At 38.3% G+C, this 16,950-nt stretch overlaps 3 protein-coding genes across 3 annotated transcripts; 2 read left to right on the top strand and 1 right to left on the bottom strand.

Annotated features, from left to right (window-relative positions):
• The first annotated feature begins 710 nt into the window (after positions 1-710).
• On the top strand, positions 711-2,818 carry LOC139466830 (uncharacterized). Its single transcript, XM_071248541.1, has 3 exons — positions 711-899; positions 1,336-1,510; positions 1,841-2,818. The coding sequence occupies exons 1-3, from the start codon at positions 711-713 to the stop codon at positions 2,755-2,757; spliced, it is 1,281 nt and encodes a 426-aa protein (XP_071104642.1). The 3' UTR covers positions 2,758-2,818.
• A 2,230-nt stretch (positions 2,819-5,048) lies between these two features.
• LOC139466825 (elongation factor Tu-like) lies at positions 5,049-7,223 on the bottom strand. The gene has a single exon (XM_071248527.1). It carries the CDS (start codon positions 7,221-7,223, stop codon positions 5,808-5,810), a length of 1,416 nt encoding a protein of 471 aa, XP_071104628.1. The 3' UTR covers positions 5,049-5,807.
• A 244-nt stretch (positions 7,224-7,467) lies between these two features.
• Positions 7,468-15,820, top strand: LOC139476249 (uncharacterized). The gene is made up of 10 exons (XM_071259436.1): positions 7,468-9,028; positions 9,279-9,338; positions 9,624-9,676; positions 10,055-10,199; positions 10,640-11,191; positions 11,781-11,895; positions 12,297-12,429; positions 12,635-12,749; positions 13,081-13,190; positions 14,939-15,820. Exons 1-10 carry the CDS (start codon positions 7,880-7,882, stop codon positions 15,042-15,044), a joined length of 2,538 nt encoding a protein of 845 aa, XP_071115537.1. The 5' UTR covers positions 7,468-7,879; the 3' UTR covers positions 15,045-15,820.
• The last annotated feature ends 1,130 nt before the right edge of the window (positions 15,821-16,950 follow it).

Here is a 16,950-nt window from a genome sequence, read left to right as displayed (position 1 = left end):
ATAAGTCAGGTGACGGGTGCCCCGTCGGGGCAGGATACACTCACCTTGTCGCGAACAACTGGCATCATCACTTATTGATAGTGATTCATAAACACATGCTTATGATAGTATGGACTCTGCTTTTTTTCAGAGATTTTGTGTGATTTATGTGGAAAGCGTTTTGTCGCTTCTGTATGCAAGGGCGGATCCAGCACGGATCCAGCATTTTGAGGGATGGGTCTAAAATATCAAAATCCTCCCTAAGTCAATTATATTGCCAACACAATACTCCTTTTGGTTTTCAAATTGGGTGGGTGGTTGGGGGATGAGAGAAGAGGGTCCGTACCCCCTGGACAGTCTATATTATATATATTGTCTAACCGCCCTCAGCCATGTTCCAGCTTTATGACAGCGGTTTGTGAATAATCTAGACTGGACCAGACAAACCAGTGGTTGATATTATTTGGAGCGATTCCCCCACACCGTTCCGATGGCATTTTGCCAAGTTCGAATCTGATCATTGAGAAGTAGGCTCCATTGTTATCTGTATCCTGATTGGCCACTTCAAATTTCCGCCTGCCGTGTGATAAGTTAGAAAGGTTGGCACTGACTGGGTAATTGCCCTGCTGATGTCTCGTTGACGATATCAGCTGGACAAGTTCTGATAATCAAGTTGTGGAAAAGAAAGGAAGGTATTCTATACTACATCGTAAATTTTACTTTTGTCGGTCATGTCAAGTTCTGATATTGTTCCATGTGAGCTCTTCAGCAATGGCCTCGTGTGTGAGTTGTTAGCCGGTCATGACCAGAACGTTCAGAAGGTCATAAAACTAGCAGACGACACTGTGGCCTTGTCCAACATATCGCTACTCAGTACTCTGTATGGCGATCTATCATGGAAGACACTTTGGAAAATGTTGGTAAGTAGAACTAAGCACCAGGGGAATGTTTTTTTGTGGAATACATATTTAAATTGAATTTTATTTTCCGACCTAATTCTGTGATTTCGCAAATTATTTAAGGGGTGGGTAGCGGATTCGGCTTCGGCTGTCCAAGACTAGGTATTCAAGCACACAGCGACCTCAAATCGTAATATGTATCGTTCAAACAGTTGATAATTGCTCTCATAACCTAGATATATGTTTCTCGACCTATACTCAGTAAATCCTGAAATTGTTGGTACTGGTCAAAACACTGCCTGTTCGAAAAAAAATAATTGGTATTCTTTTCCTGTAAAGTAATGGGAGTTGGCAGTTTAGCTGCATGTTTGTATACATATCACAAACAAGCAAATCAAAATATGACATTGCTCTAAATTTGTTGTTTTATTCCTCAAAGAGCAAAATATTTTTTCAGTATCTCGCCCAGTCACAGGATGTCACTGTGGATCGATGCACCATGCTAAGCCTCTTGACTGACTATTTGGTAAACAACAGTACCTTTCTCACAACTAATGATGTCCATGATCCAAAAAGACTTCTGACTCATCTTGCCAACAGTTGGATTACTACCATCGAACACGGAAAACAGGGTCAGGACATACTATTTTTGTTTCTTGTTTTTTGGATGTATTTTGTATTGATTTGACAAACCAGGTATCATAATCAGAGCAAATAAAGGGTTCTAACCCAGATGATAGGATCCTGGCATGTCACAGGGAAGCAACTCTGCACAGCTAAATGAGACCCTTTTCATGACTGGGCCAACCATGTCCCTTCATATCAGCTCAACTCATACCAGTCTCTTAAAGAAGGGGGGGGGGGGGGGGGGGGATGGGGGAATAATGATGGTAAACCAAGAAACTAGTGAGGAGGGTTCTGAAGTTTGCATATGTGTAAGAACCAGTATCCTTTCTTTTCAGATTTATCAGAGAACGGCTTCACAACATTGGTCAAGATCCTTGATAGATGCGTGGGGACACTGATGTCATTTAACTGGCATCATGAACTGGCATCATGTCTGAATCTGGCTCAGGCAATAAAGCCCCTAAACAGGAGAGAGCTCTCCATTGACAGCTACCCGTGCAGCCCTTGGCCGTTTCCACCTTTTGGTCGTATAAGTCCTGACAAGCTGAGGAGAATATTTGAGGCTGGCAGTGAAGTATTATGTCTGTCAAAAGATGTATTTGAACAGTGGAGGCAAAGAGAATCGAAACCTGCCAAGTCTAGCCAAAGTGTTCAAAGATTCAATTGCTCTCAGGCTCATCACCAATTTGAACAAGATACAGGACCGAACACTAGTAACAGTCAAAGAAAACATGTTGGGAACGGGAAAGGGTTAATATATTGTGATATTAAGTCTGAACACCAGAAAGTGACATCTTTTAGAGGCAAGGCTGCCACAGTCATCACTCATTCTAGGTCTAGGAAGGAACCTCGCATGAGAACGTTGGACACATACTTCAAACAGAATTCTCTTCAGTCACAAAGCTCTGGATCAAGAACACATCCTTCTTCTCTTTCCCTATCATTGACTCTCTCCCAGTCGGACATCTCCCAGGTGAATCCATGTGGCAGCAATGAACCGATCACAGATATGTCAGACACTGCCTCTACAGGCATCGGCCAAACATCAGCACCAAAGTCCACCAAGCTACCTCTCCAAATAGATCTGATGAACTTCACCTCCAACAAGCATGGTCCACACAAGGAACATGTGAAGATAAGATCTGATAAGACCAATGACATTTCATATCCTTTGAGGAGGCAAGTGACATGCTATGCTGAGTATGCCTCAGACACAGAAACTATGCTGGAGAAAAGATGTCCTGCTCTTTGAGGGTACAGAGAGATGTATTGTCAACAGGCCTATTGTAACCTCAGAACAGAATCATTCCAGACTGATCATGTGACCTCCTTTGTCTCCTCTGACCTCGGAGCCAAATAAAAATAATAATGTGCGTATTTATAATGCACCAAATCCACACAATAAAGTGTGTTCAAAGTGCTACATTCCAAACACTTCCCTGATGACCTCCTTTGTCTCCATTAACCTCGGCGCCATTTCTTCTTGACGACCTCCTTTGCCACCACTCAATTGATATTTGATGAACAGAAGCACAGGTTTCCACATCTCAGAAGTGAGCTCAGCATGCTCTATACTGATGGTACAGATGAAACTGAGATCAAACAGGAAGACGAAGCAGTGACCCTAAGTGAAAATCCAATATTATCAATGTGTATTGTTGTTCTGTTTCTCTTAACTCATTTCATAACACCATATCTATCATTTCACCATATTTACTGAAGTTGTGATTTTATCTGTTCATTAGACACTGAATATGACATGCTGAAGCAGTTTTCTATTTTTTTTACATTTTGTTGCAAGTTGTTGAAAAGATTCCACTCAGATTCATTGTTTTCATAAAGTTAAGAATTATGTTTAACAGTTATGTGTCTTTCAAGGTCACAGTAATTACTTTGTTAATTTGTTTATACTATTCAGTCCAATCAAGTCAGACATTTTTAAGTTAAACATCATATATCTTATGCAAATGTAACCTGAAATGTTAATACAAGACAAGAAGACAAATATGTTAAGCCTTTAATGAAAGTTGTACAATGTCATAAACATGATTAAAGAACACAATTGTCTGTATTTGTCTTTTTTGTTGTTTCTTCATATTAATATTTTGTCAGGTTTGTGCAGAATTCTGCACATTGTGTGCAGGTCTTAGATAATGCAGGCATGTCCCACATAAACAGAGAGGGAAAAGAAAGTATACCGAGTTTATATTTTATGTTGTTGAAGATTGAAAGAGCTGTTGTTTAATGTAATCATGTAACCATCTTTCCTGCAACAGTTGGTAAAAAGAAATCTGTGGCTGGGTTATTTTGTGTAAAAATATAGTGGTTCAATGAAGACTGGGGTAAGAAATGAATTTGCCACCACGACTCATATCATATTTAAAATGTAAATTTGTGCTGTAAAAAAGCAAATTTATTTATTTTCAAAGATAAGATGTCTGAGATACCCATGAGCAGCTGTGAATCATGGGAGAAAAATATTGTTTATATCTTGAAGAGTTATAAGTCAAATTATCATGGTAGACATATTCTTTGAGATGAGTGCTGACTAAGCACCAGTACAGTTAGTTAATGTTTAAAATATAATATTGATAGCTTAAGATATTTTCAATTGAAAATCAAACATGATAAAATCAATGGGGAGGTATTGTTTCTTTTGCACCTCAGTCTATTTAGATCACAAGCGCATTGTAGTAAATATGGTGAACGAGTTGGATGTATTTCTGCTTCACACAGTATTTCATTGATATCCCAAGGTGTCGCCTTGATGTGGGATGAAAGCCTGAAGTGATGCAGGTCTTGAATGTTTTTATGCATGTATGGTGCCGAGAAACCAAGAATCCGAACCAAAGCTAATCTGGGATTCAAACACGGTCAGGATTCTAGCCCACCTAATTACACAACTTGGTACAGTGAATATCCAGCTCCTAAGAAGAGTTGGGCATCCCCTAACTTATTGTTTTTGTTCATCACATGGTTTCAGAGCAGGTGTCAAATTGTAATAATTATAGCTGACAACAGAAAATGCTACATGACACAAGCTGACGTGAACTTTCAATGATGCCCAGAGCAACATATTGTACACAACAGTGTGTGAATGTTGTTTGAAGCTGGAGCCAGCAATCTCCCAGCAGAATCAGGACGACAGGTAAAAAATAGAGTCTGGCCATAAGGATATGATGACTCACAGTCTGACCATCTGATCCATTTTTGTTACTGGGGAACAATTCTAACACAAATCCCAAAGGGGCTACCAAACTCAGAACAGGACAATCAAATGGCATGCTTACTGAAATAAGCTCTTTGATAATTGATTGGTCCTTATTTTCTTCTGTTATAGTAAACCCCAAACCTGAGAGTCCAAAAACCCTGCTCTACATTTATACAAAGGATACTCCTCTTTAAAAATTACTTGTTTATCCAGACGAATTCAGTGGAAATATTTCAGTCTGGCCTGATGGGGTTTCACAGTACATCATAATAGGTCCTGGAAACGTGGTAAAGAAGTACACTTAGAACCTGAATTTAATTTGTAGTCTTTATTCCACATTCTTTCATTGCCAACATATTGTCACAGCAAATCCACCTCTAATAACTACTCATCATTCTCATGGTGTTGGGTCTATCACACAAACTCTGCACAAACCTTAACTGGAAATAGTGATGGCACCTTTGCCATGTTTACTATTGACATAGTTGCCATGAAGACTGAAATTCATTTCCCTAACTAAGATGCAATAGCTGTTAGGCTGTCCATATATATTTCTGTGTTTCTATCTCCTGCCCACCCTGAATTCCTCCCCTCCGACATGAAATAAAAAAGTTTTCGTTATTTCAATTTCCCCTGCCGCTGTGGAAATTTATGCAACGATGTAATAATAAAAGTACTCATACAATTACACACACATAAAAAAACCAGGTCAGCATGATATTTCTTCAGCTATATTTATCAAAATTTTCCTGAGGCAAAACGACTCAATCTGCATCATAAATATATTTAAAGACTATTAGCAAGTGTTCAACTTCAGAATTTCATAAAATAAGTTACACAATTATTGAAAAACAGATTTTTAATTTCACAAAAAATAATTATACATTTTTTTAACCCGCCCACTGTCTTGCTGGTTTAGGTTGGAGATGAGAAACACAGAAAAGCGTGGATGGCCTTATGTCAACAGAAAACTTTGATCATGCTGATATCCCATTAATATATTTCTGATTTCAATAAACATGATGAATAAACAGTTTCTAGTACATCATAATCATGATATTGATGATTTGCTTCCAGTGTCAACTTAACAATCATGTCAGTCTTCTTTTCCTAGTTAGCCAAGCATTTCCTTCTATTCTGTGACTTCTTGGTCGTTCAAAATTGAAACCTTGGATTCTGATGTCCAGCGAAGGCAACACTTTAGTTATCACACCAGTGAGGGCAGTCAGTTTATTTTCTCTAACCGTGTATCGCTGTCCTACAGTGAATACCATTGGTTTTCTAAGTAGCACAGTTGCTGTAACAGTGTCTCCTCCCATCACAATATCCCTTCCTTCAGGAAGCTTCACCATTGCCGAAATATTCCACATGTTACAGAACAACATTTGAATATATTTGTCTGTCAAAGGTTTTGACCGACCACCTTCAGTCTTTGTTAAGACATAAAGCTGAGTCTCAAACGTATCTTTCTGTTCAAACAAATCAGGATGACATAAAAACATTCCTCTTTGAACAAATTCAGATTTCACACCTCTGAGAAGAATGCCAACATTTTCACCTGCACTACAATGAGGAATCGATTTATTGAAAACCTGAATATCAGATGCTGCGGTTTTCAGAGCATTTCCAAATCCAAGAATATCAGCGCTATCACCTTTCCTAATAACCCCCTGTTGCACAGTACCAATGACAACTGTTCCTCTGCCACGAACAGATATTGCTGCTTCTATCGGCATGTAAAACGGACCGGATGTGTCTCGATTTGGAATCGGCACATGCTTATCTATGCTTTTCAACAAACTGTGAATCGAGTCCTCACCAATACTTGGATCAGTCCCATGCAAAGCCTTAAGTGCTGATCCAGCAATAACAGGAGTTTCATCTCCGTTGTATCCATATTCAGTCAATAGCTCTCGAATTTCTAATTCCACAAGCTCAACAAGTTCTCCATCTACCATGTCTGTTTTATTGATATATACAACAACATTCTTTATCCCAATCTGTCGTGCCAGAAGCAAGTGTTCTCTTGTTTGTGGCATAGTGCCATCTGTAGCAGCAACCACTAATATTGCTCCGTCCATTTGCGAGGCTCCTGTGATCATATTTTTGACATAATCAAGATGACCTGGACAATCTGTATGTGCATAATGTCGTGTATCAGTTTCATATTCTACATGAGTAGAATTAATTGTTATTCCACGAAGCTTTTCTTGGGGCGCTCTATCAATTTCATCATATTTGATAAATCGGGTTCTGCTTCCTGTTTTACTTGCAAGTACTTTGGTAATAGCGGCTGTCAAAGTGGTTTTACCGTGATCAACATGACCTATCGTCCCAATATTACAATGTGGCTTATCAACAGTGTTCGACGGTGGCGTATTTGTGCAAAAAGGCTTTAGGGCATTCCAAGTTATTTTAACCTTGGTTTCATTTAACAGCGATCTTGTAGTAAGCAGATTAAAACGCCCCGGCACACGCCACAGACACTGAAACATGTGCGCGGCCATGTTTGTACTTCTGTGACCTTGACCCTGCGTAACAATATTCACGATAAATGTTAGAGACCATGAAAGTCTCAATTTCCTACCTCCAAACTTTTTTAACAAGGGATTATTATTTTTACAATTGTATGTTAATAATGTTCACATGATATGTTTAATTTTAAAAAGTGTTTACAGAACTAGGATTTAGCGTGTAGTAATTTCCTGTCAGATGTTGTAAGGCACTTCCGGTAACATTATTGCACAACTTCCCCTCAACTGATACAGTGAAATTTGGAGATATTGGCCCTTGTGGTGCAATACCCACCAGGTGTATATATATACCGGCGTCTTCACTGATCAGTGCTCCGAGCCTATTCCTCCCTTCTTGTAGGAGTGAGGTAGTAAGGTTAAGTTTATTACAGAGGTTTTACGTTTTGTACTTTTTTCAGCTTTGTTTGCATTATTTAGGTCTTGACCTAGTAAGATAGGACAGTCACCTGACAATCTAACCAGTGATTATTTTCGCCAAGTCTTTTGCAGACTTAAAGGAAGCGTTGTTGCTGGAAACTTCAAACAGCAGAAGAAATTTAATCACGTTCAAATCAACAAGTTCAGAGGATTTGAAAACAAAGATCAATCTGTTCAAGCAACAGCCAATCGAAGGTTCAGTTGATCGGGTTATGTCATTTGCTTCAGGACAATTGTGCAGATTTTATTCAAGAGGAAAGATATGTCGGTACGGTGACGCTTGTCGATATCAGCACACAGTGAGAGATTTATCAACTGCTAGTGATCACCAAGCTGGTAGACCACTTGCTGAAGAATCCCCTCCGTCACTCTTGAACCCAGCTGAAAGTTATCCCAAGATCACCCCTGAAGGTAACTATGAAGGCCTAAATCAAGAAAACTGTGATCAGGTTGTTTCTCAGGCGAGCAACAGTTTAAGTGAAACTACCTCAGGTATCAAAATATGCAGTTTTTTTGCTAAACGCAGGTGGTGCAGTTTTGGTAAGAAGTGTCGTTTTCTTCACGAAATTCCTGACACTCAACATGCAGTAAGTCAAGCATCTTCAATTGCTCCAGTCCCATCCACTGCAGATTCGTTACCTTTTCAACAAAAAGATAATGAAGATGATTCACAAGCAGTAGACGGACAACAAGGACCTGAAACATCTTCTCATGATGACAAGAAGAATGAAAAAAGAATTTGTAATTTCTTTGCTAGAACTGGACGTTGTCACTATGGGCAACGGTGCCATTTCCAACATGACAAAAACCATCGACAAGTTGTTAAACAATCACAAAATATCGATCAAGAAAGTAAGAAAGAAACGGTGCAAGCCTCAGAGAAATCAAAGAGTGCGCTTGATCGGCCTGACCCAACCAGAAGCAATAAGAGACTTTGTCCTTATTTCAAAAAAGGGTACTGCAGATGGGGAGAGAGATGTCGGTTTTGGCATCCCATGGACATGATGGATGATTTGATTGAAAATTTTGATGAGTCAGTTGATATTCAAGAAACACGTAATCATGGCAATACCAAGATTGCGGCTGAATCTAAGGATTCTACAAATGGTTCTGGAGCCAGACAACAGATGAGCTCAGGTCAAAGACAGCAGACCTTTCCCAGCAGGCCCCCTGTTAAGCCCCCAAATCAGAAAATCCTTTTGAGAAGAGAGACAGCTTCTCAAGAAGAAATGGATAATCTGAGAAAGACAGAGATTGATCAACTGAAAAAAAGGTTCCCCAGAGACAGATGCAAAGTCATTAATGATGGTCCGGACACTTTTCAGTGCAATGTCAACTTCCATCCAAGTGACCCTGATTGGGTAAGTACCGGTACTTCAATGCCGTACTGTACTTTAATTGAATATGCTGAAATAGTACATAGTAGATATGTTAAACCAATGTATATCAAACTACTAATTTCTAAGTGGATTGTACACCTGCTGAAGATCAACATGATGAATTTATTTACTCATAATTACTCTTACTTTGTGTTAATGATCATGATGATAGCCATCTTTGAGAAAAGCACTTTTATCTTTAGCTGTTACCATGGTTACATCTTTTTTACAGCCATATGATGTCAAGAACTTTGAACTTGAGTTCACTATTCCTTCTACCTACCCCCGTGAGGTAAGTTTGTGGCTTTATTGCCTATTACTACAGTGTACTTTGTGTTTCTTGTTTAATTAGAGAAGAAATTGTCAGATGTTTTATTTAGAAAAGTCTTTTTAAGTTAGGGTATTTGTTTGATGATCCTTTTGAGTGGATTTTCTTATTAAAATTTAGCATCAATTATAACTAATGATGACATATATTACAGATAAAACAAGGTACTTGACATGCAGATGTTGTTTCCACCACATGATCTGGACAGAAATAAATTGTGTGATACAGTCTCGAGTCTAAATGTTTCAGATGCTGAGTATCACTCTGCCAGAGGATCAAGATTTGCCAGCTACAGTGGGAAGGTAAATGCTGTCTTGTTTTTGTGCATGTTGAGCAAAACAGTTAAGCATAAAATGATTAAAAAATGAAGTAACATTACCAGTACAAAAGAATCAGCTTGGGTAAATTATTTGTCTTATACTAGAGTTTCGAATATGAAGATGTATCGCATGATAATTTAGAGATTATCTAAACATGCTAATACAGCTGAATAAACAATTTATATTCCATGAATATGAAGGACGCACTATCAATATATTTCCAGTATGGATTGCAAAATAATTATAATATGTTTAACTATGGTCACCTACTGAGGACTTAAACATGATTATTTTTAAGCTGTCAGATCTTTTGATTATCTTTATGTGGTTGATCTCTAAAGGATCATATGATTTCCACAGATACCTGGACAGTTGTGTTGTTGGTTGGGTGAAGGAGAAAAGGGACTATTTGGAAACACAAGGAAATTATGAGATTATCTTCAGACCATTTCTCCGATGGTTTGACAAGAGCCTTGAAGCAAATGTTACTGAAGCACTGAGACAGGTAAATTATGCACTGGTAATATATTAAGGTTGTTTGTCCTCAGTTATTAGGAATAAAACCTGTATTGTGTGAGCCAGTGGTGAGAACAAGATTTATTTCTTATTCCTGATTTATGGTATTTATATGGAGACACAGGGTAGTAATACATGTATCTTTATTCTTTATCGTATTGTGTCTTGCTTAAAATTATGGATGTTTAAGATGTAATTTCATTGAATGAAGTAACTTTTGAGACTGTGTATGAACACTATGTTTTAGTGAATCCCCCAATTTATCAAACAGTGCCAAATGATTTGCTGCCATGTTTCGGCTACAGACATGTGAAGCCCCTGTCTGTGATGTTGCTGGAATGTCGGTGTAAGCAGTGTGAAACTAAACTTGTGTATTCTCTCATCCAGTCATCCATTTATGTTCAGGCAAGAGATGCATTTTATTTACAGATGAAAAGAGAAATTGTGGCCAAGGCAGCAGGTTTTCAGTTCATTAATGCCACTGAGCTGCAGACTAAGTACAAGGCATCAGAAAATAACGAGGACTTGGAACTGGATGGCTCGGAGGAAGATTCTGATGAGTACAGCGACGTGGATTCAGGGGAAACTTGCTCAGATGCGGACAGCGAGCCTACACCTGCCTCTCACAATACTGACCGTGATATGGACACGGAGAAGAAAGGAACGGAGATCAGTTTGAAAAATCTGCAGTTGCGAGAAGGAGCAAACACCCTGATGTGTGACAAGATTCACATAACTATTCAGTGTGGACGATGCAAGAACCACACTGACTTCAACACTCCTTCTCATAGAATCAACTCCGTGTCCTGCACCAAGTGTAACCAGTCCCAACTGCTCACCTTCCGACCAGTGCTCATGCACCAGTTCTCCTCAGTCATGGGTTACCTTGACCTTGAAAACTGCACAGCCTTTGACCTTGTGCTACAAGATTGCGAAGCAAGGGTTGGCTGTGTCAACTGCTCTAAAGAGTCGAAGATCAGTGTAAGCTATCATCTTGCCAACTTCATGTTGAACACAACATAATATAATATAATATACCGGTATAAAGGTTTATCTTGGGATAGGCATTGGTGCACTGATTAAGATTTTTGATCTTATACAGTATTCAGTGCCCAAATTTAATTAATTCAGACTTGTTTGTATTTCTTGGACTGTATACTTAATCGTATCCTTAGTCTTGGAAGTAGTATTGTAGGTTTGTTTTTGGTGTTATCTGTTGGTGACCTACTAAGTAGCTGGTAGACTTTCAAGGTTCATACTCTTGATTATGTTGGGGTGATATTGTAGCCTAGTGGTCAAAGTCTGCTTGTCATACCGAAAATAGGGTTTTATACCTATGTGAGGCACACGTCAGGATTCCCTGTCCCATATTACTTGAAAATAGCTAAAGCAGCATTAACCCCATTGTTATTTCCAATCAGTCACAAACTGTCACAGAGGTAGATCAAGAAGGGGGGATCCAGGTCGCCTGGACAGCCCCTATCCAATTTGAAAACCAAATGTAGATGTTTGACTGAGAGAAGATTTTGATTGTCATTAAATAATTTTAGAATTTTTTGTTGAATTTTAGGGTCTGGTTCCTGGTCAGGTGTCCAACACCTGGTGTCGTCACTGCCATCAGAAGATGAAGATTGCTACGGATACTGTACAGTTTTTTCAACTTCAGCCATCTGGTGTTGTCACAGGTAGGTTGTACTGGGAAGACAAGATCAACTCTTATTCAGGGTGCGGCACAGGTTTGAAAAGGTCTTGAATTTCAGAGTTCATTAACTTATTTTACTATTTATATACAGAATACAAACATGCTTGTGAATGTCTGCTAACATATGCACTATAGCTGCTTGCTAACGAGTAATTTAAACGTGAAGTCACAAGCTTGAGGCTGTGTACATCAGTCAAATGAGTGAATTTCTTGTTTGTTATTTATTTGCCTTGTATTTGACTAAAACTGCCTTGAAAAAGCCCAGAAAAGGCCTTGAATTTGTTGAGGACAAATCTGTACCAACCTTATTATTGATCAAACCCTGCATATAATCTTGGGAGTCCTCTTAAACATTTTCTTCTAACCTCAGTTTCTCTATTTCAGACCCCAAGCAGAAGGTTCATGAGGTTGCAATTAAGAAACGAAGGGTACCAAAGGACCCTGCAATCAAGGAGGGCAAGCCACTACCAGACAATGGTGCCTGCAAACACTACAAGAAGAGTTACCGCTGGTTCAGGTGAGAGGAAACTGACAACAGAAATGAATCCTGCTGTACAACACTAACACCATTGACCACATAAAACACAATTCACTCCGAAGCTTCATACTTAACAAAAATCAGCATTGAACCTGTGTAACTTGTCACAATGTGTATGTGATGCTGTGACGGCTATTACACCAAGGTTTTGACCCCTCCTGACCAACTGCCTGGTGTATTGCAGGTTTCCCTGTTGTGGCATGGTGTACCCTTGTGATGTGTGTCATGACGAGCAGTCCGATGGCCATGAGATGGTGTTTGCCAACAGAGTCATCTGTGGCTTCTGCTGTAAGGAACAGGTAAGCATTCATGTTCTTAAATCTTCATATTATTCACGTTGTGAAATCTTATTAATATGCTCATGTAGTGCACAATACTTTTCTCACTTTGAAAATTGAAAAAAAGTTGATTAACATTAGAACAAATTAATGAAAGAGAAATGCATGTTGTCCTATCATTTGGCAGAGACTCATATACAATTTCATTTTACCAGTTGTAGTAGATGCCCCAAAACGGTCATAAAAATTATTTTTCTTTAAGCATGTTTAGCCACATCTACAGTTTCCTGACCATGCCTGGTGATGTAAGATTTGTGACATCTAATGTTAGTGTAATTATTCTTTTATTCAGATGTATGCCCCAGACCGACCGTGTGTGACTTGTCAGCAGATGTTGACTCGAGGGAAGTCCTCACACTGGGAGGGAGGTTTGGGATGTCGCAACAAGGTCAAGATGTGCAAGTAAGTGCACTGAAGTTCTTTCATAGGTAGTATTTTATATACACTACAATATATATTATTCACTGCCCCAACAAAGTTGGCGTGGGATATAGAAATGGGTTCCGTCCGTCCGTCTCTAAATCGTTTCAGGAGCATAACTCAGAAACCGTTAAATATTTCTCTGCGAAACTTTGCATGTCTATCAGACTCATGCTGAACTGGCACCTTTTGCTATTTAGGAGTTTTATAAATTTTATGTTTTACGTTTCCATGGCAACAAGTTGGACTTAGGTTCTATAAGGGTTCTGTTTGTTTCCGAAGCGTAACTCAAAAAACGTTAAATAATTTCTTACATAACTTTGCATGTTTACCAGACACAAACTGAACTGATGCCTTTTGCTATTTAGGAGTTTTATAAACGTTTATTTTAGAATTTCCATTGTAACTATTTTGACATGGCCTAAGAGAAATGTTGGGTCAGTTACCTGACGTGTTAAAATGGCGGGGGATATAGATGACTTCGTTGACTATACGCTTGTTATATCTTAGTATACTTACCATACAATGTTGTTAGCAGCCTTCAGATGAGTGGAAAGTGGGTGTACAAGGGGAGGTAGCTCTGATCAGTGACCGGGGGATGGGATCGAAGGGAGAGGGATTGTGAAATAGGTTGTATAAGGATAAGAAACTATTAAAATATGAGTAAGTGGTGACTAACGGGATCGGGTGGTCAGGCTCGCTGACTTTGTTGATGCATGTCATCGTATTACAATTGCGTGGATCGATGCTTATGGTGTCAATCACTGGACTGTCTGGTCCAGACTTGATTATTTACAAACCGTAGTCATATAGCTGAAATATTGCTGAGTGTGGCGTTAAACAACAGACAAAACACACACAAATTTATAGTATGACCTACCTCAGGACCCTCAAATTGTTTTATCTGAGGTTTGTTGGTACACGTTGTACATGAATAAGTGACATTTTGTTTTGTTATCACTGATATGTTCAGTAGGTACAACATTATATCATGAAATGTTTACTGAGCTTAATTAGTTTTGGTTGAACTATGTCTATGAATACTATCTTGGTGAATGGCTTAGTGATCTGTAAATAGTTTGTAAAATGGAAAAATCTTAAGATTTACTATTTTCACATCAAATCTAAGTGTTCACTCACTTTAAGATATCTAATCTGTTGTCTGTGTACAGTACATAATATTACATATATATCCAGCTTGTTGTTTGAGTGCTCAGATTGTTGTGTACCAGTAAAAAATAATTAAACTAAGGCTTAAAAAAATAAATAATTGGTTCTCAGGCAATAATTTTTGAAAATATAGTGCATTCGGGTGGTGTTTTTTGTTTTTGGGGGGGTTGTTCAAACTAGTATGTAACCAAAAAAACAGTTGTGGGAAAGGGGCACCGGACATAAATGTATTCCTTGATGAGTTAATACATGTGTACAGGAATACGGTTTTTGACTTTGAATATTTAAGGAAATGGAAATTAAAATGAAGCATGCGTCAAACTTGATGATGATGCCGGGGGTGCCTGGGAACAAAGACTATTATTTTTTTTTAGCCTAATACCTACTCATAATTTAACATCCTTACAAGTATTACGATTTGAAATACCCCAGTTGAAGTTGTATTCCGTTGTCATTGAATGCAGATGGTCAATCTTATTTCCTTTAATTACGTTGGCTTTGGTATCAATCAATATTATGGTCCAAGGAGGATAACTCTTGATTATCACCTTTTCTGACAGGAATGACAGCCAGAAGTACAGCAGTTTGAACAAGACGATATCCAGACAAGCTCAGAAGCTGAAGGAGAGCAGGCTCAAGAAGGGAAACAAACACCGAAATGCTTAGCATTGTTTAGCGTGCTTGCTGCTTTGGTCGTCATCTGCAGCTGTGCTGCCAAGATTGAAGACGTCATGTCCACATCATACAACATTGTGGGGGTGATACCACCTTCTACTAGCAGCCGACTCAAAGTACATGAAGGCAGCCATATTTGAGTCCTTCACCTACCATATATATTTCTGTACCACGTTCATTACTCGTCCTGCTTGACAACGGTATAAGGATGTATACTGAAATGTCGCTATTACATATATTAAAGTTGTTATCAATAAACTTTTGTCTACTTTGTCACCGTCAAATTCAAAGAAATACTTATAAAGCCTTTTATTTGAATTAAAGTCGATACATTTAGTTTTGAACATATTTAATCAGATTAAAAATTCTATTATAATGTGTACTAATGTTTTATACTTTTCTAAGAACTTGATTTCAATATGATTATTAACTATTGCCTTTATGTTTTTGAGATAAGATATTTTTTAATTATATTTTGTCATGTGATGACTAATAAATTATGAATAATTCAGTTGGTGGTGCTGTTGTATGATGTACTTATTATATACCCAGAAAAACTTGATTTCATGTTTGTTGCCAAATATTACAGAAATTTGAATATGCGTTTTCAAAGTGTATCTGTATTATTGGTCTTTATGTTCAACTTGTAGGAATTATGTACAAGTCGTATCTGCTTGTTTAGATCATAGTATAGTACATTAAGTATAAGAATAAAATATGCAGCTAGACACTGTGGTAAATCTGTGAATAAAGTATTTTGATCTTGATTGGCTGGAGAGTTTGTTCTAATTGCACATTGACAAGTAATAAATCATCAATCGATAGTGAGTGATGTTATACAGTAACAAAATACAAACAGATGTGGCAGCCGTCAAAATGTATTGTCCTAGAGCAGGGAAATCATTGATTGGTTTTGTGAGTATTGATCCATCCCTTCACGGTACGATGATCCCAATCTGAGGCAGATCACAATCGAGTGTCTGCCCTCAGATGGCCACTGATGCATATACCACCCCAAAAGAACAAGCTTATGGCATTGATGACTTGATAAACTTAAAGCTAGGACTTGAAAATTGTCCCACCCTAACATACAGTCAGTTTGACACATACACAAGCAGTGTTTTGGATTGATTTGTTAATGACGGATGGGCTGTGCTGGAAGTGAATGAAAAAATGATGTAACAAAGCTTTTCTGTTTACTAGACGATGTCATCACTAAACAAAACACTTAAAGGAAACAGAATAAATGCTTAACAGATATTGATTTTCTTGGAAAGATAGTGCCAGTTGGAGTAAGTCACTGGAGCTGTGTATATTCTGCAGGCCCGGGATCTTCCTGATTCTAGTGAGTGAGTGGTTTTACGCCACTTTTAGCAATATTCCTGCAAAATCACAGCGGGGGACACCAGAAATGGGCTTCACACATTGTACCCATGTCAGGAATCGAACCTGGGTCTTTGGCGTGACGAAGGAACGCTTTAACCACTAGGCTACCCGACCGCCCCCTTCCTGACTCTAAGGGAGAAGTGCTTACACAGATGTATCCAGAACAGTTACTATACTCCATAGAAGTCAATCATTTTTGGTGGATGGAAACGAAGAATTGTTTGGTTAAAAAATAATTAGTTACTATTATTATCATGATTAACTGTAAGGTATAGTGATAAAAATAAATCACCCATTAAATTTCATCACCAGAACTCTGTAAACCTTGAAGCTAAAATAATTAGGACTTGTTTATTTATTGGTCATTTGACAGTGCCTGAAACAAGGTCAGTCACTTGTCTGAATTACTGTAAATGTATTTTCTTATCAAATTAATAATATATACAAAAGATCACTTGATTCTTTTATATGACTATAGTTACTCTGTCATGAAATGAAAAATTATGTATGA

Source organism: Haliotis cracherodii, unplaced genomic scaffold (assembly GCF_022045235.1).
Source record: "Haliotis cracherodii isolate W230 unplaced genomic scaffold, xgHalCrac1.p SCAF_1, whole genome shotgun sequence".
Classification (NCBI taxonomy): Eukaryota; Metazoa; Mollusca; class Gastropoda; order Lepetellida; family Haliotidae; genus Haliotis; species Haliotis cracherodii.
This window is presented reverse-complemented; position numbering and strand designations above follow the sequence as displayed.

What these genes read in the sequence shown, in the direction of transcription:
- LOC139466830 (XM_071248541.1), top strand. Translation starts at nt 711, where the DNA reads ATGTCAAGTTCTGATATTGTTCCATGTGAGCTCTTCAGCAATGGCCTC. An exon ending in AGACACTTTGGAAAATGTTG is followed by an intron (nt 900 to 1,335) that starts GTAAGTAGAACT and finishes ATATTTTTTCAG; the next exon opens with TATCTCGCCCAGTCACAGGA. An exon ending in CATCGAACACGGAAAACAGG is followed by an intron (nt 1,511 to 1,840) that starts GTCAGGACATAC and finishes CTTTCTTTTCAG; the next exon opens with ATTTATCAGAGAACGGCTTC.
- LOC139466825 (XM_071248527.1), bottom strand. Translation starts at nt 7,223, where the DNA reads ATGGCCGCGCACATGTTTCAGTGTCTGTGGCGTGTGCCGGGGCGTTTT.
- LOC139476249 (XM_071259436.1), top strand. Translation starts at nt 7,880, where the DNA reads ATGTCATTTGCTTCAGGACAATTGTGCAGATTTTATTCAAGAGGAAAG. An exon ending in CTTCTACCTACCCCCGTGAG is followed by an intron (nt 9,339 to 9,623) that starts GTAAGTTTGTGG and finishes TAAATGTTTCAG; the next exon opens with ATGCTGAGTATCACTCTGCC. An exon ending in GCTTCTGCTGTAAGGAACAG is followed by an intron (nt 12,750 to 13,080) that starts GTAAGCATTCAT and finishes TCTTTTATTCAG; the next exon opens with ATGTATGCCCCAGACCGACC.